Below are 26,427 nucleotides of genomic sequence, written 5' to 3' on the forward strand. Positions count from 1 at the left end.
TTTAATTCCTCCAGCAGAATAATCTCTTTTAGAGCCTCATAGGTCTTATCTATTTTTAAGACCCGCACCCATCTATCAAAATGACAATGTTTAATTCTTTCGAACTTAACAAAAGTCTGACCTGGTTCCTTCTTTATGTTTCTGAGCCCCTGTCTATACACCTCTGGTAACAATTCATACCTTGTTTGGCATCGCAAAATCTCTTAACCCCTCAGCTGACAGCGCTGAAGAAACATCACGAGCACTGCCGACCAGCTTAGTCTGAACTAGCATTACACACATTCTCTGACCACTCCATCTGCCTAGCAAAATTTTCAAATGAAATAAAGAAGGCTTTGATTACTTTCTCATCAAAATGTGGCAATATTTTAACATATTTTATGTATCACTACATCTCTCTTCATCTCCATCCTGTTAACTTGACTTTCCTGCCAAATTCACAACTTCTGAAGTTCAAATTCTCTCTCCCTTTCTTTCTCTCTTTCTTTTCTTCTCTCTCTCTCCCTCTCTCTCTTTTCCTTCTCTCTCTTACTTTGTTCAGCTAAGAACCTTCTCTCTCTTTTTCTTCACTTTTTATCTTTTCCTCTCTCTCTTTCTTTTACTTCTGTCTCCTTTTCTCTCTTTCTTTCTTCTCTTATGGTTCTTCTTTCCCTTTCTTTATCTTCTAACTCCATTTCTCTCAATTTGAATTTACATTTTTCTAACTTTACTGCACTTGTCTGTTTCACTGATACAGCTAAGTGCTTGACTAACTCCATTACAATTTCAGCTCTCCTTTTGTCCCTAGTTAAACCTAATTCTAACCTATTTGCTGATTCTAAACATATGCCCTTCCCCTGATTTTCTAAACTTTCTTGACAAATTTGGCAAGCATCTTAAACTCCAAAACTTCTTTAACAATCTTAAGAGCCATTTAACCAACTTCAAGTAACTGAAATTAAATGTATTGTCTCACCTAAGTTTTATTTAAAGATCTAGGACACTAATCAGCAAGTGTTTAAATCTGCTGGGATCTTTCATAACACAAATCTGGTCAAATCTGTCCAAATCTCAGACTGGATCTGTCTAAACCTGTTCAAATCTCAGAGCCGTGCCCAGAAACTGTTACAACACAGCATTGAGCCTGTCTGTTAATTAAACAAAACACTCAGAAAAGCTCAACTTGTCACGTAATCTGTTAAAATATGAGTGACAGAGAAATCCCAAATTCTGCTATTTAATGAAAATAATATCATTTTATTCTTTAACTCTAAAAGTGAGCATTAAACAATAATATTCACAATTCTAAGCTCCCTTTCTCTTAACTGCTTATTATCTGCCTCCAATTCTATAATAATATGCTGTTCCAATAAAACACTTATTAAAATTACATCAACTTAATTTCAATACCACACAGCAGCTGTTGTCTTCGGAGTCTGTCACCTTCTGGCTGAATGTCACCCTGGGCCGTCTTCTTTCTTTTTACTCCAAATATGTTTCATCTAAAAAGGTACTTTCAATGGAGAGGTTTTCCAAATTTCTTGGATCTGTGTTGATGGTAGGTGCTCTGTCTGATTTTCAAAATACCTGCCTTTTTTATATCGCCGCTCTCACATCATCTCATTGGTTTGAGGTTGTCAAAACAATAAATTCAAACTCAGATGTGTTTTAGTATCCTGGTGCATAATTTTAACTGATTCTTTAAATTCAAATTGTTGTCAAAACAGCAACCAACTCAGATATCCATTTCACAGCCAAATGTTCCATAGTTTCAATTTTCCAGTACACTTTGAGACTATCTTCTAGTCAGACCATAGGTGCTTGTAAGACTCTCAGGGCAGAACAGCATTCGTTCTCTCTTAAAGGTACAGTACACACCTTGAACCTCATAACACCACTAAAAATAAAATTGCTATCAAAGTATTTCACAAAAATATATATTGAGCAAAATCCAAAAGAGGCAACAAGAGAAATGTCAGGAGAATGATACACATATTGGTCAAAATGCTGGGTTTCGAAAGATTTGGAAGTTGGAGAGCAATCTGATGAAGGGAACAGGTTTGAGAGAAGAGCCTCAGGCAGCTGAAGATGGTTGGAGTTAGGAAGTGGATGAGAATCAAACTTTGGAGCAGCAAAGAACTGTGGGGTTTTAGATCTGGGCAAGGTTTTAGATATTGGGTGGGACAAAGCTCTGCTGAAATTGGAAGCTGAGAATGGAAGATGGATTCAGTGATTTGGGAGCCAGTGAGACAGTGTCTGACTCCAGCAATGGATCAGCAGGAATCAAGCTCAATGCTGTGAGCTGGGAGCTGGACTGGATGGATTTGAAAAGTTCATTTTGACAGCATTAGGATTGGATATGAGATGGAGAATCAGTAGCAGGAGCAGGGAATACAAATAGAACTGGGGGAGTTTTTTGAGGAGGGTTTTGATGACATTGAGTTTGAAGAGACCTCTAGTTCTGTGAGCTGCATTGTAAAGGATGAAGAAAGCTCATGGAGAATGTTGAAGAAGAAATAAACAGGGACTGAGTCATTAGGAAATAAGAAGGCAGTGTGGGGAGAAGATTGGGAGGATTCTGCAGTGACTGGGGGTCGGGACAGAGAAGCAACAAGTTTATGAATGAGGAGGAAGTGGCAAAATTTTCCAGATCGGGAACTTGATAATAAATTGAGAAAATACCCAAATGAACATGGACTCATATGTTTTTATTAGATATTTGAGATACTTACCAGACTTCAGGCTAATTTTAATTTATTCACACGTTTTCTCTTAAAGGTGCAAATGTCCCAGTCCTTCTCCAGTCTCCGAGCCTGGAACGTGTTACCGAGGGTCACACTGCTCGGTTACAGTGCACCATGAAGAACGCTGCAGTGACACACACCGATGTTCATTGGTATTGGGAACAACCAGGGAAGACCATGCAGTGGGGTTTAACACATGACACGAGGAACATCACACGACAGAGCATAGGATTCCCTGAGCGATTCCAATCTTCCAGAGACTCCTCCAATGAAACCTTCATTCTGACCATCACAAACGCGCAGCCCAATGACACTGGAGTCTATTACTGTAAAGTCTGGGGAGATATCAGTGGGAATGGATCCCAGCTGACTGTAACAGGTAAGTATATGAAAATTTGTTTTATAAAAAATAGCATCAAAACAGTGAACTCAGTAACAGTATTCCCACTAGAGCGGAGACAGGATTGGAGACCTCAGGTTGTGATGTTGTCAGCATATCTCTGACCCATATTCCATGGAGCTGTGAATCCTCCCTATGCATGACATTGAGGAATTCATCTTCTTTCACAATTTCTCCTTGGATCAGAATCAACCAGCTTCTCAAACTCAATGGAAATACTTCTTTAAAATTTTAATTAACTTGTAGGATATGGGTCCCACTGGCTGGATCAGCATTTATTGCCTGTCCCTAGTTGCCCATGAAAATGTGGTGCTGAGCTGCCATCTTGAACTGCTGCAGTCCCTGTGCTGTGGGGAGACCCACAATGACCTTAGGGAGGTAATTGTAGGATTTTGACCCAGTGACACTGAAGGAACTGCAATATATTTCCACGTCAGGACTGTGTGTAGCTTGGAGGAGACCTTGGAGCTGGTGGTGTTCCGATGTATCTGTTGCCCTTGTCTTACTAGATAGAAGTGGTCATGGGTTAGGAAGGTCCTATGTTAGCATATTTGTGAATTTTTGCAGTACATCTTGTAAATAGTACTCACCACTGCTGCTGAGCATTGGTGATGGAGGGACTGGATGCTTGTGGAAGTGGCATCAAAAAAGCAGCTGCTTTGCCCTATATGGTCAGTTACTAATCTATCATTTATGAAATTACTGAGTAATCTGCAAATTTAGAAATTATCGCTTGTATTTCCAAATCTATGATAAATAGAATCACAGAATTCTCTCCACGGCATTAACATCCTTCCATAAACAAATTGCCCAGAACTGAACAAAGCACTCTAAATGTGGCCTGACCAATGATTTGTAGAGCAGTTATATCACTTCCTTGCTTTTATATCCTGTGCTTCTCTCTATAAACCCAGAGATCCTGTCAGCCTTCTGAACAACTGCTTGAACTTGCTTGGCCACCTTCAGAGGACCATGCATTGAATGCCAAGGTCCCTCTGTTCCTGTACTCCCCTCAACATTGTACCATTGAGCCTGTGTTATCTCTCTGTACTTCCCAGACAGACATACATTACCTCCCATTTCTCTCCACTTAGCTTCATCTTGCAGGGTGTCTGCCCATTGGACCAATTTATCAATGGCCCTATGAATTTGCTCAGCACCATCCTTACAATTCACTATTTTCTCTACCTCAGTATCTGGGACACCACAGAGTCACAGCTGTCCACACAGACACACACCTTGCATCATAACAGTGAGACTCCATTGCAAATTCTTCTCAGCATTGTCCCAGTCTTTCAACAGTAATTTAAGAAGAAGAGCACGGATAAACTAAAATATTTTTAAACAGCACCTTTCAGAACCTCAAGAGGTCCCAACATAATTTACAATCAATGACATGCATTAGTTTCACGGAAAAACACACAGGAAGATCCCAAAAACATTGTCTAATAAAGCAGAGTCAACAAGGGCTTTCTGGAAAGGGAAATCATGTCCTAATTTATCAGAGATTTTTGAGCAAGTCACAATGAGGATGGATAGAGGGTAACCGGTAGATGTGTTGTATTTGGACTTCCAGAAAGCATTTGACAAAGTACCTCCCAATGGGTTAAGTCATCAGAGAACAGTCCATGGTGGTGGACATTGGCAAGGATAGAGAATTGGCACATGAGCAGAAAACAGTGAGTGGGGAAAAGGGCTTTTTTGTCAAATTGATGACCCATGACCAGTGGGGGTTTCACAGGCATCATTACAGGGAACACAACTTTTTACAATGTATATGAATGACTGGGCAGATGGAAGTGCATGTACTTTAACCAAATTTCCAAATGACAGAAATAATGTGTGGAAAGGCAGTTTGACAGAGGGATATAAACAGTTTATACAGAGATATTGTTTGGTAAAATAAGTGGGGAAAAGTTGACAAAAGGAGTGACATGCAAGGAAATGGGAAGCTGTTCATTTTGGAAGGGACAACAAAAGAACAGATTTTTACTTATAGAGAAATTGCAGAAAGCTACAACACAAAGGGAATGGGGGGAATCTAGTGTGTGAAATACAGAAAGCTTGTACACAGGGGCAGCAGGTAATCAGGAAAGCTAATGCAGTGTTGGCCCTCAATTCAGCGGGGTTGGAGTATGAGAGTCAGGAAGTCTTACTGCAATTTTTAGATGCTGTGGAGACCACATGAACAGTAGTATCAACAGTTCTGGTTCATTTATTCCTGAGAAGATATCATTTCATTAGAGACAGTTCAGTGCAATTACACTGAGATGATCATTTGTATGGACGGATTGTCGTTTGAGCAAAGGCTAAACAGGTTGGGCTTCCCCTCATTGGAGGTTAGAAGAATGAGAGGCGATCTCATTGAAACATACAGGATTCATGAGGTGCCTGATGGGGTCAATGCTGTGAGGATGTTTCCCCTCAGGGGAGAGTCTAGGACCAGAGGGCATCATCTCAGAATAAAGCGACATAGAACATGTTGCGCTGACCTGTGAACAATTCTCAGCTCGCGCCCCTACACTATCCCAAAATTGTCCATGTGGTTATCTAGGGATTGTTTAGATCTCCCTAATGTGGTTGAGTTGACTGCCTTAGCAGGTAGGGCATTCCACACCCTTACCACTCTCTGCGTAAAGAACCTGCCTCTGATATCTGTCTTAAATCTATCACCCCTCAATTTGTAGTAATGCCCCCTCATACAAGCTGATGTCATCATCCTAGGAAAAAGACGTTCACTGTCTACCCTATGTAATCCTCTGATCATCTTGTATGCCTCTGTCAAATCCCCTCTTAGCCTTATTCTTTCCAATGAAAACAGACCGAAGAATCTCAGTCTATCCTTATAAGACCTTCCACCCAGAGCAGGCAACGTCCTGGTAAATCTCCTCTGCACCTTTTCCAATGCTTCCACATCCTTCCCGAAATATGGGGACCAGAAATGTACACAATATTCTAAGTATGGCTGCACCAGCGTTTTGTATCGTTGCAGCATGATATTGCACCTCCGGAACTCAATCCCTCTACCAATGAAACTTAACATATCGTATGCCTTCTTTGCAGCACTATCCACTTGGGTGGCAACTTTCAGGGACCTAATACATGAAAACCAAGATCCCTCTGCACATCCACACAACCAAGAATCTTTCCATTGACCTAGTACTCCGCCTTCCTGTCATTCTTCCCAAATTGCATCACCTCACTTTTAGCTGCTTTGAACTCCATGTGCCACCCCTCAGCCCAATTCTGTAGTTTATCCAAGTCCCCCTGCAACCTGTAGCATTCTTCCAAACTGCCCACTACTCCACCAACTTTAGTATCATCTGCAAATTTACTAATCCATCCACCTATGTCTGCGTCTAAGTCATTTGTAAAAATGACAAACAGCAGTAGTCCCAAAACAGATCCTTTTGGCACACCACTAGTAACCGGATTCCAGGCTGAATATTTTCCATCAACACCACTAGCTGTCTTCTGTCAGAAAGCCAGTTTCTAATCCAAACTGCTAAATCACCCTCAATTCAATCTCCATCAGCCTACCATGTGAAACCTTATCAAAGGCTTTACTGAAGTCCATGTATACCACGTCAACTGCCGTACCCTCATCTACGTGCTTGGTCACCTTCTCAAAAAACTCAATGAGGTTTGTGAGACATGACCTGCCCTTGACAAAACCATGTTGACTATCTGAAATCAAAATGTTGCTTACTCGATGATTATAAATCTTATCTCTTATACTCCTTTCCAAAACATTTCCTACAACAGAAGTAAGGCTCACTGGTCTATAATTACCTGGGTCATCTCTGCTGCCCTTCTTGAACAAGGGCACAACATTTGCAATCCTCCAGTCCTCTGGTACTACTCCTGTAGACAATGACGACCCAAAGGCTCTGCTATCTCGCCCCTGGCTTCCCAGAGAATCCTCGGATACATCCCATCCGACCCAGGGACTTGTCTACTTTCACTCCTTCTAGAATTGATAACACCTGTTTGTAACTAACCTTAATCCTTTCTAGTCTAATATCTTGTACCTCATTCTTCTCCTTCACAATATTCTCCTTTTCCTGAGTGAAAACCAATGAGAAATGTTCGTTAAGCATCTCTACAATCTCCACAGGGCCCACACTGAACTTCCCACTTCTGTCTTTGACTGGCCCTATTCCTACCCTAATCATCCTTTTATCCCTCACATACCTATAGAAAGCTTTAGGGTTCTCCTTTATTCTATTTGCGAAAGACTGCTTGTGTCTTCTCTTTGCTCTTCTTAACTCTCTCTTTAAATCCTTCCTAGCTGATCTATAACTCTCCATCGCCTTATCTGAACCATCTTGCCTCATCAACACATAAGCCTCCTTCTTCTTAACAAGAGATGCAATTTCTGTAGTAAACTCAGGCTCTCTTACCTTACCACTTCCTCCCTGCCTGACAGGGACATACCTATCAAGGACACGCAATATCTGTTCCTTAAACCAGCTTCACATTTCCATTGTCTGCATCCCCTGCATTTTGCTACCCCATTCTATGCATCCTAATTCTTGCCTAATCGCATTATAATTGCCCTTGCCCCATCGATAACTCTTGACCTGTGGCATGTACTTATCCCTTTCCATTGCTAAACTAAACGTAACCGGATTATGGTCACTCTCTCCAAAGTGCTCACCTACAACTAAATCAAATACCTGGCCTGGTTCATTAACAAGCACCAGATCCAGTGTGGCCTCCCCTCTTGTCGGCACTTCGACATACTGTGTCAGGAAACCCTCCTGTACACATTGGACAAAACCTGATCCATCCGATGTCCTAGAGTTATAGCATTTCCAGTCAATGTTGGGGAAGTTAAAGTCCCCCATAATGACCACCCTGTTCCTTTCACTCCTACCCAGAAGAATTTTGCTAATCCTCTCTTCCACGTCCCTGGAACGCTGCGGGGGCCTATAAAAACTCCAAGCAGTGTGACCTCTTCTCTCCTGTTTCTAACCTCAGCCCACACTACCTCAGCAGACAAGTCCTCATCAAAAATTCTCTCAGCCACCGTTATGCTGTCCTTGACTAACAAAGCCATGCCTCCCCCTCTTTTACCACCTTGCCTATTCTTCATGAAGACACCAACTTAAGACTGAGATAAGGAGGAATTTCTTCTCTCTGAGGGTTATGAATCTCTAGATCATCTTGTCACAGGGGGCTGTGGGGGCAGAGACCTTGCATAAAGTTCAAGCTGAGAGAGTTAGGTTCTTGTTCAGTTGGGAAAATACAGGGACAACATAGGAGATTCCTGAAGAAGGCCTTATGCCCGAAACATCGATTCTCCTGCTCCTTGGATGCTGCCTGACCTGCTGTGCTTTTCCAGCAACACATTTTCCAGCTCTGATCTCCAGCATCTGCAGTCCTCACTTTCTCCTAGACAACATTGGACAGTACATGTGAGGAATGTCTCATCAGCTGTGATTCTAATGATGGTGGAAGAGACTTAAGGGGCTGAATGGCCTACATCTATTCCTATTTCTAACAAACAGCATTGAAAGAAATACTCCTGTCATCTGCTTCAGAGATGCATATTTCCTGAACACTGGGGGAACTCCTGTGTTGACACTTGAATGATACCCCGGGATGTTTCACATCCTCCTGTAAGGACAGACTTGGTTTAACACCTCAGGTCAGTGCTGCCTGTTCCAAGCACACTGCCTTAGTGCTGCTCTGGATGGCCCCAATGTCTGCTCAAACCTCTGGAGGGGGAGGCAATCCCATCACCTTCTGCCTCAGAGACAGAGCTCCCAATAAACCACAGCTGACAGACTGCACCCTGTTGAGTTGTACTGTATCTAGCCCCATACCTTAAATGTGTAGTGCATTAAACACCAGGTGATTGTCAATATTTTTGATATATTCCCAAAATTTGAAAGATGAAGTAATATATTTCTCTCTGCTAATCTCCATCTGTTTCCCACACACAGACCCATTGGCTGATCCAGTCCTCATTCAGGATCCAGTGGTCAGCAAGGTAGCAGAGGGCGAAACCGTCGAGTTTCAGTGTGCCATGATCATTGCCAGTGTGATTGACACTGATGTCCACTGGCACTACCAGCGACCTGGCAGCAACAGGGAGTGGGTGATAAGCCACTTTGTGAATGGCACCCTCACCAAGGCCTACGGTTTCCATGATCGTGTTCAGCTTTCCAGGAATATCCACAGGAACAGTTACATTCTGAGCCTTGTAAATGTGACTCGGAATGATACTGCTGTGTACAGCTGCAGTGTGTGGGGCTACATCTTTGGAGCAGGGAGCCAGCTCAATGTAGCTGGTAAGTCAATGGGAGGCAACAATGTAACTGGTAAGTCAATGGGAGCTGCACCGAACCAACTGGGAACTGTTCTGCCTTCACACTGTAGAGCAGACAAGTGGAATCTTATAATTTCATCCTACATGTTTCATGTAGGGGCACAGAATGGGCAGTGGGAAGGTTAGTTCCAGAGGCAAAATGCAAAGGTTGAATTGTGGAAATATGAGAATGGATTGATACTTTTTCTATCATGCCATTGATATGGGTGTGACTGGGCTGGACCAGCATTCCCTGCTCCTCACTCATTGCCCTTCAGAACATAGCAGTGAACTGCCTCCATGAACATCTGCAGCTTTGATCCCATTGAGAATGTTGCTCAGCTAATTCAGCGGGCAGATTGGAGCTGGCCACATTTCTGGATTCAGATACGGGCCAGACCAAAGGTTACACGTTGCTGCCCCTCAAGGTTATCAGTGAACCGGATGGCTGTTTTCATTCACTCGCTGGGCCTGTCCCTAGTTGCCCCTTAAGAAGGTCATGGTGAGCGGCCCTCTTGAACCACTGCAGTCCATCTGCTATTGGTGAAGCCTCAATACCTACAGGGAGGGAAGTCCAGGATTTTGACCGAGCCACAATGAAAGAAAGGTAATAATATATCCAAGTTGGGATGGCGAGTGGCTTGGAGGGATGCCAGCAGGAGTTGGTGTACCCATCCATATATATGCTGCCCTTGTTCATCTAAATGGAAGTGGTGGCTTTGGAAGATGCTGTCTGGGAATCTTTGGTGAGTTTCTGCAGGGCATCTTGTACATAGTACACACTGCTGCTCCTGAGGGTGGTGGTGGAGTGAGTGGACATTTCTCTGGTGGATGCGACTATGAAGAAGCAAGCTGCTTTGTTGAGAATAGTGAAAACTTCTTGCATAATATTTGAGCCCTAAGTATCCAAATTGCTTGACAGATTTCCATCACAAATGTGACTTTTGCTTTGTAAATGGTGGACAGACTTTGGGGAGTCAGGAGGTGAGTTACTTGCTGCAGGATGCACATTTCTGACCTGATCATGCAGCTATTGTATTGATGTCTCATTATTCTTCTTCAGCACCATTAAGAGAAGTAATTTCAGACTCAAAACGTAACTTAAGGCTGGGAAAGTTAAAATGTTCAATTCCTCAACTCCAGGACAATGTACAATCAATCCTCCAGATGGGGACTAACACAATAGCTGACATGGTTTGATGATTTGGGTGCAATTTTTTTTTGAAGTGTGGCATCTATCAACATCTGGCTGGGAGCAGCCATGTTGGATGGACAGCCCAGAAGGCAGCTGTGAGGACAGCACCAGGCATTGAGCTGAGTGGGCAGTGAAGACGAACTCTGTTTCTCTCTCATCAGGCACTGCCAGACCTGATAAGTTTCTCCAACATTCCCTGTTTACGTCTCTCATTCTTTGAGGTTTTTGATGATACAGATGAGATAGTCACACCTTTTGGGAAGATACTGCCAATGAGTTTCTCTTTTTCCTGCGGAATGTTCACTGACTTTCAAAAAGCTTCTCGTGGCTCTTCAAATCAATACGGAGAGATTCCAATTGCGGGTTAAACTGCAAAGGACATCATGAGACTGAGGAGAGGCATTTTCTAAGATTCTGGCAGCATGGTGTTTCAGTGGTTAGCACTGCTGCCTCACAGCACTAACGACCTGGGTTCAACTTCACCCTCAAGTGACCCTATGTGTGGAGTTTCTACGTTGTCCCTGTGTCTGCACGAATTTCCTCCAGTTGCTGCAGTTTCCTCCAACTGTCCATAGATGTGTAGGTTAGATGGATTCTCCATGCTATATTGCCCTGAGTCTGTAGGTATGTGCTGGCTAGGTGAAATGGCCGGAGTAAATGACGGGTTTTGGCAAGAGAGTGGCTGAGGTGAGTCTGACTGGGATATCATTTAGAAGGTCAGTGCAGGCTTAATGACCAACTGCCCTCTACCTGCACGGTAGGGATTCGATGAATCTATGATCCAAATTGTGTGTATTCCTCCCAAAAGATGCAAATCCCCCAGTCCTTTACCAGTCCCCAATCCTGGAACATTGTCACCAAGGGTCACACTGCCCGGTTACAGTGCACCATGAGGAACACTGCAGTGACACACACCAATGTTTACTGGTACCAGGGCAGACTGGGAATAACATAGAGTGGGTTTTAACACACACCATGAGGAACATCACACAATGGAGCCCAGGATTCACGGTGCAATTCCATTCTTCTAGAGACCCCTCCAATAACAGCTTCATTCTGACCATCACAAATGTGTAGCCCAGAGACACTGGGGTCTATCACTGTGAAGTATGGGGAGATATCAGTGGGACAGGAATCCAGGTGACTGTAACAGGTACGCCCTGTTGACACAATACTAACCAATCTCTTATGGACAGGCTGGGTTAGGGGGATCATTTTAGTCTTCATCTGACAGTTTTAATGTTGGCTAAAGTTGTTTTTTTTTAAATGACAAACTTCACATTGTTTACAATAGATCAAATCAGCAATTGTAAACTTCACTTAGTCCTCATCAGGAAGATATTTTCCTATTGGCTAATTGTTGGTGGAACATTTTAACTTATAACTTTGCAATTGAAAGTCTCTGGAGCCCAGCGATCTCCTCCTCATTTGATGGGGGTGTTTGTGGTGATGGGTCCATTTCTCTGTCGAGGGGACACTCCTCAGTAAGGTGCAGGGAAGTCTGTGTCTCTCCATATGTGTGTGACAGAGGGCTTTGGGCTGAAGCTCCCTGAGGGAGGGAGCTCGCTGCTTCAGGGACTCTGGCTGGTTCTCATCCTGTTCAGCAAGGCCTCTCTCAGTGTGGGAGCTCCAGGGCAGCCTTTTGACAGATGGCCTTTGACACAAGGGGAGAATGGGTCAGTGATATCCCACTGTCTCCACCTCCTTAATCTGAAGGATGTCTTGTTGGTGGACCTTGCTCAGGAATGTTGCGCCGTATGGAGCACTCTGATGGAGAGGGAACACCAAGTGGATCATTGTGGAGAGGGAGCACAGCTCACTTCATCCAGCTTGTGGGTTTTCATCAGTCACCAGAGGTGTCAGGGAGGGGGAGAGAAGTTTGTGAGGATAGGAGGCTGGGGGAGATCTGTTAACAAAAAGGTTCCAGTAACGAAACACATTGTTACCTTCAACGCACTGTCAGTGAGACGTGGGAGATGATGCAGAGGGTCAGACAGATACCCAGTAGCCTGTTGTGTGGAGGCTCATATCCTCCATCAGTGCTGTGCTTCCACTCACTCTCATTTTAATTCTCACTCCCACTCTGACCTTGACCTCAAACACTGTCTCAATGAAACTCAAAATCAGCTCCAGGGAAACCATTTCATCATTTGACCCGGGATCTTACAATGCTGCAAACTCAAACTTGACCAGAACTAAATACATTTGTCCTCTAACCTCAGATGGAATCATTGATAGCCTTTTCTGGAAATCCTGATGAAAACCTTGGCTGTGAACAGCAGATGGTTGTCATAGTGACTTTGGCACAACCATTCCATTATTTTAAATCAACACATGTCCCACTCCTGGTCAAATGCTGTTTCTGTTTGGGGCACCTTTCCATAACTTGGCTTGTTCAACTATATGTTATGATCACTCTTGCAGACAGTGTTGTCTGATGTATTGACATTTCTTGCTGTGGAGAATACCTTGATTTCTTTTACAAGAAAGGAATCTTTTTGCTTGATCCACCACAACTGTTTTGGGAGTGTACTTTCCATTGTTTGTACCTCATCTGGAACACAGGCTATACTACTGTCATACCTGATCAGTGTAATCTTGAAACTCTGCCTGCACAGTAGTATCTTTGACATGCCTTTCAAACCCAATAACTCATGGTCAATCTTGACCTGAAATTTCACTCCCACAATGTAATCTGCGAAATGTTCACATCACTATGGACCTGCCAATGTCCCTGCCTCAATGATTGTGGAACAGTGTTCAGTGCCCAACAAAGCTGTTGACACAAGATAATCTGGTTTTTATGTTGTCAGTTAGCATTTGGAGAAGGAATAACTTTTAATCCTGTGAATGATGCATCCACAGCTACCAAAATGAAAAAGCGCAGATTGGAATGCACTAAAACATCAGGACAGAGTAGCTTTACATGAATACTTCAAAAGCTGCAGTCTGTTCGTTACTTCAGTCATAAAGAGTCGAACAGTCAGACCGCAATGATACAGACCCTTCACTCCAACTTGTCCATGCTGACCAGGTATCTAAAACTGAACTACTGACAGATGCCTGCGTTTCACCAATGCCCCTTTAAACCTTTCCTATCCAAGTAGCTATCCAAATGCCTTTTCAAAGTAACTGTACTCACCTCTACTACTTCCTCTGGCTCTCACTGCGTATACGCACCTCCCTCTGTAGCAAAGCGTTGCTCCTCAGTTCCCAACCAATGCATCCTCTCCTTAGAATTCAAACCCTCCAGTCTGGCAACATCCTTGTAAATGGTTTCTGCACAACATCCTTCCCATAGCAGAGTCACAAGAATCATATTCGAACATTCTTGTACTAGAAAAGCACAGCAAGTCAGGCAGCGTCCTAGGAGCAGGATAATCGACGTTTCAGGCATAATCCCTTCATCAGGGTGATTTCATCATTCTTGGTGAAGAGCTTATGTGAGAAAGGTTGATTTTCCTGCTCCTCAGATGCTGCCTGATCAGCTGTGCTTTTCCAGCATCACACTCTCGACTCTGAACTCCAGCACCTGCAGTCCTCACTTTTTCCTCCGACAAGAATCAAATGCAGTATTCTAAACAGTATTCCATACTGTGTGGGCGGCACGGTGGCACAGTGGTTAGCACTGCTGCCTCACAGCACCAGAGACCCGGGTGCAATTCCCGCCTCAGGCGACTGACTGTGTGGAGTTTGCACATTTTCCCCGTGTCTGTGTGGGTTTCCTCTGGGTGCTCCGGTTTCCTCCCACAGTCCAAAGATGTGCAGGTAAGGTGAATTGGCCATGCTAAATTGCCCATAGTGTTAGGTAAGGGGCAAATTTAGGGGTATAGGTGGGTTGCGGGTGGGTGTGGACTTGTTGGGCAGAAGGGCCTGTTTCCATACTGTAATGTAATCTAATCTAAAAACCTCACAAAAGTCTTTAGAGCCGCAACATGTCATTGCAAGCTCTTTTACAGTTTCAGTAAGACAAGCTGAGTTATAGATTAATTTTCTCACTGATTCACCATGCCTCAAAAGCATTCTATCTTACAGACATCAGTGCTGGAAATTCACTGATAGACCTTGTCTTCCTTTGATACACCATGAATCCTAGTTCCTGGAAAATGCTAGCTTAGAATGTCATCACCTGCCATTTCCTCATTTCAAGCACAGTGACCAGTGGTGTACCACAAGGATCAGTGCTGGGCCCACTGCTTTTCGTCATTTGTGTAAATGATTTGGATGTGAAGAGAGGAGGTATGGTTCGTAAGTTTGAAGATGACACCAAAATTGGAATGTCGTGGATAACAAGGAAGGTTACCTCAGAGTACAACAGGATCTCGATCAGATGGGCCAATGGGCCCAGGAGTGGCAGATGCAGTTTAATTTACGGAAATGTGAGGTGCTGCATTTTGGAAAGGCAAATCAGGGCAGGACTTCTCCACGTCATGGGAATGTCCTGGGAGTGTAGCTGAACAAAGAGACCTTGGAATACAGTTTCATAGTCTCTTAAAAGTGGAATCACTTATAGATAGGATAGTCAAGAAGGTGTTTGTTATGCTTGCCTTCATTGGTCAGTGCATTGCGTTTTGTAGTTGGGAGGTCACATTGCAGCTGTACAGGACATTGGTTGGGCCACTTTTGGAATACTGCATGCAGAGACAACATTTTCATGCAGAGCATGGTGCGTGTATGGAATTGATCTGCCAGAGGAAGTGGTGGAGGCTGGTACAATTACAATATTTAAAAGGCAGCTGGATGGGTGTATGAAGAGGAAGTGTTTTGAAGGATATGGGCCAAATGCTGGGAAATGGGACTAGATTTATCTAGACTACCTGGTCAGCATTAATGAGTTGGACTAAAGGGTCTGTTTCTGTGCTATACAGTTCCATCAGGCTATGACCCAGTGAGTAGGGCATGCATTCCATTGTGTGTTGACACGTTCCTCAGCCTTTGGTTATGTTCCCCCTTCATGTTGCCACACATGAGGATGTCCTCATAACACTGTTGTTCTCCTGAATGAGATCCACACAAAATCTCAGTCCTCCATTTGTCTTTACAACAGTTATTAATGCTGAGAACCATTGTGTCTGCATTTTGACCGGTGTATGACCCCACCATCAATCATGGTGTCCAACGGAGGGATTACTTTTCCCTTCAGAGGGTGAGGAGTTTTCCAGGTCGTGCATAAGCCGATTGGTTTCGTGTCTTCTGACTGAATAATGTGATACCCCTGCCTTAGTTTACCTAAATCTTTAACTACCTTTTGAAATGCTTGCTGACATTCTCCTATCTTCATTCTGATATATCATGCCCACTCTCTCTCAGAGACCTGGGCACAAAGTTACATTTCTGCTCAGCAATGAGACAGGCTGATTGTCCAGGAGACATAATGCTTCAGTGCAATGTCACTCACTGTGAGCGATCTTCACTGTGATCAGTCCTCACTCCCGAGGATCTCTGCCTCCTAGTCCTTGGAGATGTTTCTGACTCTCACTGACTTCAACTGAGGCAAGCTGTCAGCCCGGAATTGAAACAGCTGCTCCTGTGTCATGTTTCCATCCTGATCCAAAGCCTTGCACCTTCAGGTTAATGGTTCAGACTCTCTTTGACTTACTCCACGGATGCAGGCTTCACCTTTTGTTCTTTCTCTTTAGTTTCTTTGAACTCTCTCCTTGTTGAATGACTTCCATTTCTACGGACATTCTCCTCTTGCAGAAACTAGTCTTGGTTTTCGAGTGAAGGTGCTGTTTCCACACAGTATTTTCTCAAGCAGCCAAACTGACCACACACTGAGAGCACTCCATCGCACTCTGCTGGACTGTCATTGCACTGTCATTGTGTTTGGCTCGATACAATGTCTAATTGAATTCACCAATGATGCTGGTGACTGCCCTTCTGAAGTGTGGGCTTTTGGGTGAGTGTCAACACCAGCTTGGAGCCTGGCCCTCTGATCATATCAGAAAATTCTCAACAATTCCTCACAGAACTGACTGATTGTGGAGCCTGATGTCTGTCTGTGCATCAGAGCAAATTATCTATTCCAACAGGACATTGTTGAGGTCAAACACCTCTTCCTAAGAGCTGCTTCATCTTTCCTCAGGGTTCAGGCATGTATTTTGTGGACTGTGGACCAAATATGGGAGGAGATATTGCTTTAAGCCAAAGAAACAGTGTGAGAAGTTGTTTGTAGTTTTAATAAACGTTACTGCAACACATGAAACATTGCCTGAAGCAGCGGACAGAAAATGATCATCTCATCAGCATGTCATAAAGCAAGCAATGTTTGTGATTCTGATGGGAGCTAGAATTTGGCTGCTCAGAGTTTTTCTTTTTTCACCAAATTACAAAGATTCTGGGAATAGTGGGGCTCAAGTTTGAGCTCCCTTCCCCATCGAGGTACAACACTATCATGGCCCTTCCATGGGGAAGTATAAATGGTGATGTCTTGTGTATACGTGTGTAAAGAGTGATCACACAACCACCAATCACAGGTGGCCACCATTTCCCACCCCTGGCCAAGTAGATGCTCCATTTAACAGCTTAAACATGTCAATTCCTTTCACAGAGATAACTCACCTCGGGAAGACAAAACTTGTTTGGTTTATTCTGGGAGCTCTGTTTGGAATTACAGGAGTAGTTTTATTCATTGGATACACATGTCTGAGAAAAAAGCAGTCTTCCACATGTGAGTCAATCGTTCACTTTGTCTTGATTATTGTGGATGGTCATGTTTAATTCATTCATGGAATGTTGGCTGTTTCCTTCCCGAATGTACCAGATGGGCATTTACAACAATCAAAGACAGTTTCATGGTCACCGTCACTGAGACCAGGATTCAATTCCAGAATTTGTTTTAATGATAAGTTGAACTGAAATTTCACCAAGTGCTCTGTTGGGTTTGGAAGTAATTGCACATTAGATTTATAAGATCCAGGTAAAGTCGCCATAATCCCACTGAACTATCGTACTGTTCCCTCATTAAACAGAAACAACTCAGGGTTGTCTGACCTTAGGGTCACCTTGCCTCAGACGACAGGTTAAGAAGGACAGTCTGACATCATGTCCTCAGCTGCTGGTGTCAATGTGCTTCAAAAATCAGCTGTCCAGCCAGCTGAGCTAACCAACCGCCAGAAATGAGCACGTGTTGGAGACGATTAGATAATGTTAACAGGAGCAATCAGGTGACAGATTCTGGAGAATGAAGATGTACTCTATCCCAGACAGAAATGTCCTATCTCCCAGTCCATTCAGTGCTACTGTGTAAATATAGAAAACTTTATAGAAACCTCCCAGAGTCCAATGACAGTCACTCTGAGAGGAAGGAAACCAGGCCACAAATTACCTGAAGAGACATCCAACTCAGATCCAGAATTGGAACTAAATCTGAAACTAACTCCCAGAACATTAGCCTGGGCCTCTGGATCCCTGTAGAACAGTAACATTACCGCTCTGTCCCCATCTGCCCAACTAGAACAGGAACGACCAGAACTAAATGTTAAAAAAAACTGGGAATGGAGAAATTCTTGGCAGCAGATCAATGTGGTGAAAATGACTGGAACTGATATTTGATCATTGCTTTCACAGCACAATCCGGAGCAGCTGATGATCCGGACACAACTGCAGATTATGAAAATGTGAGAACACTGCAGGTGAGTTCAGGTGGTTTTTGAGGATGTTGGATTCTGTCATGGGAAGGCTCGATCTGATGGGACTTGTCTGACCGTGTGTTTGAGCCTTTTGTCACTGAGCGTCGGATTTCAGTGTTAGAGTGGGAGGAATGACATAAATCACTTCCCAACTTAAAAACCCGAGCCTCTCACCTGTGCCCAAACCCACAGGATGTGGTAAGGCAATCCACACCAACTGAAACCGCCAAAGGGCCTGACACGATTGTGAGTAACTATAGACCAGAAGATAAAAGAGTAGAATTATGCCATTCAGCCCAACCAGTCTGCTCCACAATTCGGTCATAGCTGATACCTTTCTCCATTCTCCTCATGCCTTTTCCCCATAACTCTTGAACCCATTAGTAATTAGTAATCTCTTAGATGTCTTTCAGCTTATTTTAAATACACTCAATAACCCAGCCTCTTCATCACTCTGTGGTAATGAGTTCCCTAGATTCACCACCCTCTGGATGAAAACATTCCTCCTCATCTCAGTTCAAAAGTGTCGACCCTTCACCCTGAGGCTGTGTCCTTGGCTCCTGGTCTCCCCTATTAGGGGAAACATTTTCTCCACATCCACTCTATCCAGGCCACTCAATATTCTGTAATTTCAATCAGATCCCCCCCATTCCTCTCATGTCCAGCGAGTACAGACCCAGAGTCTTCATCCCCTCCTAAGATGACAAGCCCGTCATTCCCTGGGTCATTCTTCTAAACCTTTTCTGTACACCATCCAATACCAGCTCATTTCTCAGAGATGGAGCCCAAAATTGCTCACAATATCCCAAATGCAATCTGACCTAGAGCATTTTACAGTCTCAGCATTACACCTCTATCTGCTGTTCTGTTCCAGCCCAATTGAAATAAATATTAACATTGCATTTAGCTTCCTAACTGTCAACAGAACCTGCATGTTAACCTGAGGATGACTCCAAAATCCTTTTGTGCTTCAGATTTCCGAACACTTTCACCATTTAGAAAATAGTCTATGCTCCCAAGAGGACAGGATGGAGGTTTTACAGAAACCATATGGAACAAGAACAGGAGAAGACCATTTGGCCCCTCGAGCCTGCTCTACCATTCAATAGCATCATGGCTGATCACTGCGTCTTTGGTGAAGGGGCAGGTGTTATTTGAGGACACTCTCATTTCCGAGGAATGGTGCCCCCTCTGGGTGGGACAAGGAGCAATGGAGACTTCCATGTCACCGGAGGCCTCCTGCCCCTCCACATCATCCTTTTTATCCCCATGGATGGCTGGGAATGGATATCCAGGACTCCATAAGCCAAGGGCCACAGTGGGCACTGTGTACACCTTTCCGATCTAATCTTTCACATCCTTAGCTCATGAAAGGTGACCTTATACCTTCATGGTTTGAGCCTGTGGCTGAGACCATGGAATCTGCTCTGAGACAATTCCTCGTCCCCTCAGCTGATTGAGATTTGATGCACATCCCAGAATTTTATTTTTATAGCTGTATGATTCCTTCTACCAGATTCCATGTGATTGGGTCAGATTATTATCAATTTGGGGAATATCCTTCACTTTCAGTTTCTCTGCATGTACAGTTATAAATCTGCTTGGCTCTGACTTTATTGCTGTTCCTGGTATAAGTACGGTGTGTAGCTGACTGAAGAAACAATTAAAGATGGTGCATCATCCCAGGGAACTCAGGAACCAACAGTAACAATGTGTTAAACATTACGTTTCATTCCAGAACTCACAAGATTTTCCAGAAGATTCCAATGCTACGTACACGGTGAGAATTTTAAATTTCAAAATATGGGAAAATTACAAATATCCTTACATTGTGCATCTGTTACTCGGCCCAGTTTGTAACATTTCTCTATTTTCTGTTAGACACTACAGCCAACGGATCAGTCTGTTTACAGCGACCTTAAAGGTATGTTGCTGAAACACTAACAAAAGCTCAGGAGAAGCTCGTGGATCGGTTACATTCTGTATAAATGAGGGAAGGTGTGGGAAAGTTTCACTGAAATGAACAGCAATATTGGTTAAAGCAGCAGAGAGCAGTCAGTCCCATGTGGTGGCAGGACCTCATTCGAGTCGTGTGTCACTGTATGGAAATGCACCTTTCAGATATCATTGACACACACACAGACACAGACACATGCACACACTCACAGTGACCAGTCCCTGCAATCGAGAGTGACCATGCTAACTGGTCCCAGTGACTGGGAATGACCATACTGACCAGTCCCTGAGACCGTGAGTGAACACACTGACCAGTCCCTGTGATTGGGAGTGACTGCACTGACCAGTCCCTGTGATTGGGAGTGACTGCACTGACCAGTCCCTGTGACCAGGAGTGGCCACACTGATCAGTCCCTGTGACCATAGGGACCTGCAATAAAGCTCACTGCTGCTAATGATGCTGAACTCTTGGAGCAGTTTACTCAATCCTGAGACCTCAGATATTCACTGAAAATGTCTTTTATTGTCACATTTCACAACATCGATGTTTGATTTTACTGAAACAGGCAAGAAGTAAACAGCTGACAGATGAACTGCTGAACAAATCCTTCCTGAGGGATGAAGACACCCAATGGATATTTTGATCAAGAAAGATCATTGGACCAAACAAGTCTGTTCTCCATCTTCTTTCCCAATCGCCTCTCCTGTTCCAGAAACTGATCTGATTCGCTGCTGCCCCCAGTTTCTCTGTTCAAATCAGCAACACTTATTAGTTACACATTCCACAACTGGATCCATCTTTGAGTAGGTTTCATTAATTCTTTCCTGGAATGTAGGCCAATATTTGTTCCCAATACCTAAATGCCCTTGAGCTGATTGCTACTTGGGGCCATTTCAGGGGGCAGCTGAGAGTCAGATATATTACTGTGGGTCTGGAGTCACATGTAGGCCAGATTAAGGATGGCACATTTCCATCCCAAAAGGGTGTTAGGGACCTAGATGGGATTTTATAATCCTCAGTGATAGTTTCATGGTCACCATCACTGAGACCAGCTTTCTACTTAACATTACGAATTCAATTTGATTTCCATCAGCTACTGGAGCAGATTTTAACCATGCTCCCAGATCATTAGCCGGTGTTTCTCAATTATTCAAGCAGTGACAATTCTGCCTGACCACAATCTCCGAATGAACATTAACCAGTGGGGTTCAGGCTTACTTTAATCATTGCCACCTTCACCATCTTCTGTTCCTCGCAGTTTTTCATCAATTTCCTTTGAAACCCGCCTAACCCTAACCCTAACCCTAAACAAAAGAAGTTTAATTTGATCAAACTGAATTCTTCTGCCTTGCTTCCACACTGCCCCTCCTCTCAATCCCCAGCTGCTCCCTCACTCACTGGCCCGAGTCACTGCATCCTCTCTCATTCACATCCCCTCCCTCACTTACCCGTACCTCTCCACTCACTGCCCCCTCCCTCACTCACAGCCCCTTCCCGCTCAATGCCTCCTCCCTCACTCACCTACCCTCCCTCACTCACAGCCCCTTCCCGCTCAATGCCTCTTCCCTCATTCACGTGCCCTTCACTTGCCCACACCTCTCCACTCAATGCCCCCCCGTCACTCACCCCCACAGTTCCATCATTCACTACTCTCTCCCTCACTCGATCCCTGCCCCTCATTCACTGTCTTATCCCTTCTTCCTTACTCACTCATATCCCTCCCCACTCAATGCACATTCACCCATTCCCTGACCCCTCCCTCACTCCCTCACCTACTCCCTGATGCCCCCTCACTGCCCCTCCTCCTCCCTCATTAACTCTTCTATCCTTGCCTCGATGATCTGAGGGATACCTCACTCTCAGGCAATGAAGTTGCTTCAATGCCCTCTGTTATTTTCTCTCAGACCAGGGCCACATGTCTCTTTGACTGGAAGCTTGGTTTCTGATGCAGAGTGACTCCAACAGCATGGGTTCAATTCCCGCACCAGCTGATGTATCATAAAGGACTCTCCTACTCAACCTCACTGTCACCTGAGGCGTGATGACCCTCACTATTCGTCTCTCTCTCTCTCTGTGATGAAAGCGCTGCCCTCTGGGACTTTGATGATGTTACCTTTTACCCTGACTGTATAAAGCACAACTTTCCCCAGTGTAAACTCACAAATTGCAGTTTTGGATTGCGCTGTATTGGGCTGAAGGGCACTAACTGTAATATTGAAAACAATTTCTGGTTATGTTTTTTGATGAGTCAGCACAAGGTTGGATGTATAGCGGGGAAAACACTGTGACTGCATCACACTCACTGGGATTGAGTTATTTGCTGATGAACTATTTTCACTGTGACTTATTGTAAATGGTTTGACAACAAATGGTTTGATATCAAGATACAGTTGGAGGCGCTGGATGCTGTAATAGCTATGGGCCCTGACACCATAGTGTCCAGCTATAGTACTGAACCTTTGTGCACCAGAACTTGCCGCACCCATAGCCAAGCTGTTCCAGTACAGTTACAAGCCTGGCATTGACATTGAAATCATCTCAATTTCACCAGTTTCCTCAAATCCCCCCCCCCAACCTTATCCCAGATCCAACCCCCCAACTCGGCACCGCCCTCTTGAACCGTCCTACCTGTTCATCTTCCTTCCCACCTTTCCGCTCCACCCTCCATTCCAACCTATCACCATCACCCTCCCAACTACATCTAACTTTTGCCTTCCCAGCTACCTTCCCCCAGCCCCATACCCCTCCCATTTATCTCTCACTCCCCCTTGGAACCCCCACATTCCTGATGATGAGCTTATACTCGAAATGTTGACTCTCCTGCTCCTCAGATGCTGCCTGACTGGCTGTGCTTTTCCAGCACCACACTTTTTGACCCTGATCTCCAGCATCTGCAGTCCTCACTTTCTCCCGAAGTTTCTGCAAGCCACACAACAGGAAAGTGATAGAATACTTCCCACTTGCCTGGATGGGTACAACAATACTCCAGATGTTTAATACCACCCAGGCGAAAGCAGCCCATTTACAGTTATAGAGTTATACAGCATGGAAACAGACACCTCAGTCCAACCAGTCCATCCCAACAATAATTCCAATCTAAATTATTCCCATCCCTCTGCACTTCACCCATATCCCTCAAAACATTTCTTATTCATGTACTTATCCAAATGTCTTTTAAACATTGCAACTGTACCTACAACTACCACTGTCACTGGAAGTTCATTCCACACACAAAGCACTCTCTCTGTAAAAAATAAGTTGTCTCTCATGTTGTTTTTAAGGATTTCACTCCTCACCTTAATGATAAGCCTGATAGTCTTGAAATCCCCCACTCTACAGAAAAGAGACCTCTCATTCACCTTACCTATAACTCTCATTGTTTATAAACCTCTACAAGGTCACCCATCGATCTCTCTCAATTATCACCACATCCAGAAGCATCCACTCCCTCAGCCACCGACACTCAGTAGCTGCAGTGTGTATTATCTACAAGATGCACTGCAGAACCTCAACAAAGGTCCTCAGACATCATCTTCCAACCTCACAGCCACTTCCACTGAGAAGGTCAAGGACAGCAGATACATGGGAGCACCAACCCATGCGCCAATCACCATCCTGACTTGGAATTGCATTGTGTACGCTCAGTGTGACTGAGTCAAAATCCTGGAAATTCCCTCCCTAAAGGTATTGTGGGTCCTCCTTCACCACATGGACTGCGGTGGTTCAAGAAGGCAGCTCACCCCCAATTTCTCAATGGGGCAAGGGACAAACAATAAATGTTGGCTCAGCCAGTGACACCCACGTCCCAGAAAAGAATGAACAGGTTTCAGGAGATTTATTTGAATATTCATTTCACCTGTTGTTGGATTTGAAGATTCTGTTAAGTTTAAAGGAGAATTATCTACAACTATCTTCAAATATAGCTGTGGCCAACATTTCTTGTTCAGTGGAGATTTTATTGATGAATGACTGCAATGTAGATTTGATGTTACCAAAGGGAAGTAGCTGTCTCCAATTACCCTGCTCCCTATTGCTTTAAATGATTGTAATGCTGAATTCATTGTTTGAATAAAGATGTTTAAGCAATTATTAGGAAGTTGTAGTCTCACATTTCACTCCTCAGACACCCAACAATGAAATCAGAATGTGTGTGGCAACACTTCCACCAATCAGAATCCATGTTCAACCCAATTAGCAGTCTCCTCTCATACAGCATTAATGTTGTTTTCCCCTTGGGCTGCTATTTCTGTGAAGGGTCCTGATGGGAGAATCTGTGACAAAACTCAGTCTTCATGGTTCCTGTTGGAGGCAAGGTTAACTTGCCGGATGGTTCCTATCAGAGACACATTTCATGTTAGGGATATGAATGGACACAGTGTGGACACCACTTTGCTGCTAGTACTGTGCCTATAATGCTTAAACTACTCACTATGGAGCTAAACCTCACACCTCAGCAGCTCACTTGCATTCGGAGAGATGCAGAGAAACAGGAAGCATGGCCTCACTGCTGATCTGGAATATGTTAAGACATTTGCAGCAAATTCTTTCATTGTTGTCCAGCCCACTTCCTCCTTCCTCTTTCTGTGCTGTACTTTCAGCAAAAACCTCAAGACATTCCACGTTACAGAGACCCTGAAACAGCAACGTTACAACACAGTCTGGGATAGGACAGCAATTGAAAAAATACATTTATTTGAAATGTTTTTACAGAAATTCTTTGTCTTATTTCTAATGCTCTCTGTCGCAGTGGGTAAGTAAGTGCTTGGAATTGTTTCCATAGAGTTCTATGTTGAGTTTCAATTTTGGATTGTGTGCTGGTGTTTGAGCCAGTTTTTTGTAATTCACGATTTCCTATTTAAGGTGAAATTGGGCTTTCTCACAGTGCAATGGGAACATACAGTGTGAGATGTGACACTGAACAATGCTGTCCAGTTGTCCCACTCTTGGAGTCCAGTGTCTGACATTTGAGAATCCCATGCCAGCTCTGCACAAAGTTTCTGACTGAAGCACTAAACCTTTAAAAATGACCACATTAGGCAAAGTAAATGAATCTTCAGTATCTGTCCATCAAATAGACCCCTCAATATGCGATGTGTCTCTGTGATACTTTTGTGTGTTTCCGACTTTCACTGATACAATGTGGTAATGCCTTGGGGGAATGGATAGGAACTGGGGAATTGTTTTAATAATCCAACAGAGATGATTGAGAAGGAGTTAGGACAGTTACCCAGTCAGTGTGCCCCTCTGCGAGACTCTGAGTCGACAAACTAACAAGAGGCTAACTTGAATTGCTCTGACCAAGAATGCCTCAAAAGTCTGACATCATCCTGGCTGGCTCATGATCCAGTGAGTTTACTGCAAGTCCCTCAAATGACAACATAGCTTTCCTGAGACAGAAGGCTGAAACTGTTCATAATGTTCCAAATGCAGTCTGACCAGAGCCTTATACAGCCTCAACACTACACCCCTGCTCTTGAAATGAACGCCAACACTGCATTTGCCTTCCTAACCATAAACTGAACTTGCATGTTAATCTTAAGGGAATCCGGAACTAGGATTATAAAATCACTTTAAGTTACAGATTTCTGAAGCCTTTCCCTGCTTAAAACATAGTCTATGCATCTATTCTTCCTACCAAAGTGCAGAACCTCACACTTTCCAACACTGTATTCGAAGCACCACTTCTTTGCTCATCCCTTTAGCCTGTCCACATCAATCTGCAGCCTCCTCACTTCTTCAACACTACCTGTCCCACCATATAGCTTTGTGTCATCTGCAACCTTAGCAGCAATGCCCTCAGTTGCAATGACCATATCAATAATGTATAACATGAACAACTCTAGACCCCACACTGACACTAATGGGACTCCATTAGTCACTGGTTAACATCCTTTCACCTTACTCTCTGCCTTCTGCCAGCCAGCCAATCCCTCTCCATGCCAGTACCTTGCTCCTAACACTATGGGCTATCACATTATTTGGCAGCCTCTGGTGTTGCACCTTCTCAAAGATCTTGTCGAAATTAAAGCAGATCATGCGGAGGTATGTGGGTGTCTGGTCGAGTATGGTGGGAGAGGGATAGGTCTCATTGGTGGGTCTGTACATTCCACTGTGTAGTCATTGGGTTAGACTGAGGGTACTGGATACTGGATATTTGTGATAGGAGGTAGTGAAATGTGGATGAATTTAATTTTAGGGCTGTGGT

General features: G+C 44.0%; 1 protein-coding gene across 2 annotated transcripts in view; it reads left to right on the plus strand.

Annotated features, from left to right (window-relative positions):
• Window positions 1-24,270, plus strand: part of LOC140482708 (immunoglobulin superfamily member 3-like) — a 41,247-nt gene extending 16,977 nt beyond the window's left edge. The window contains exons 3-9 of one of the 2 annotated variants that reach the window (XM_072580244.1): window positions 2,758-3,102; window positions 9,075-9,452; window positions 17,185-17,304; window positions 18,204-18,268; window positions 20,004-20,045; window positions 20,147-20,189; window positions 20,788-24,270. In XM_072580244.1, the coding sequence (XP_072436345.1) occupies window positions 2,758-3,102; window positions 9,075-9,452; window positions 17,185-17,304; window positions 18,204-18,268; window positions 20,004-20,045; window positions 20,147-20,189; window positions 20,788-20,798 (1,004 nt within the window). In that variant the 3' untranslated portion in view covers window positions 20,799-24,270. The remainder of the gene's footprint in view (window positions 1-2,757; window positions 3,103-9,074; window positions 9,453-17,184; window positions 17,305-18,203; window positions 18,269-20,003; window positions 20,046-20,146; window positions 20,190-20,787) is intronic. The other variant, XM_072580245.1, reaches the window with a different exon arrangement.
• Window positions 24,271-26,427: the final 2,157 nt, after the last annotated feature.

Source organism: Chiloscyllium punctatum, chromosome 11 (assembly GCF_047496795.1).
Source record: "Chiloscyllium punctatum isolate Juve2018m chromosome 11, sChiPun1.3, whole genome shotgun sequence".
NCBI lineage: Eukaryota > Metazoa > Chordata > Chondrichthyes > Orectolobiformes > Hemiscylliidae > Chiloscyllium > Chiloscyllium punctatum.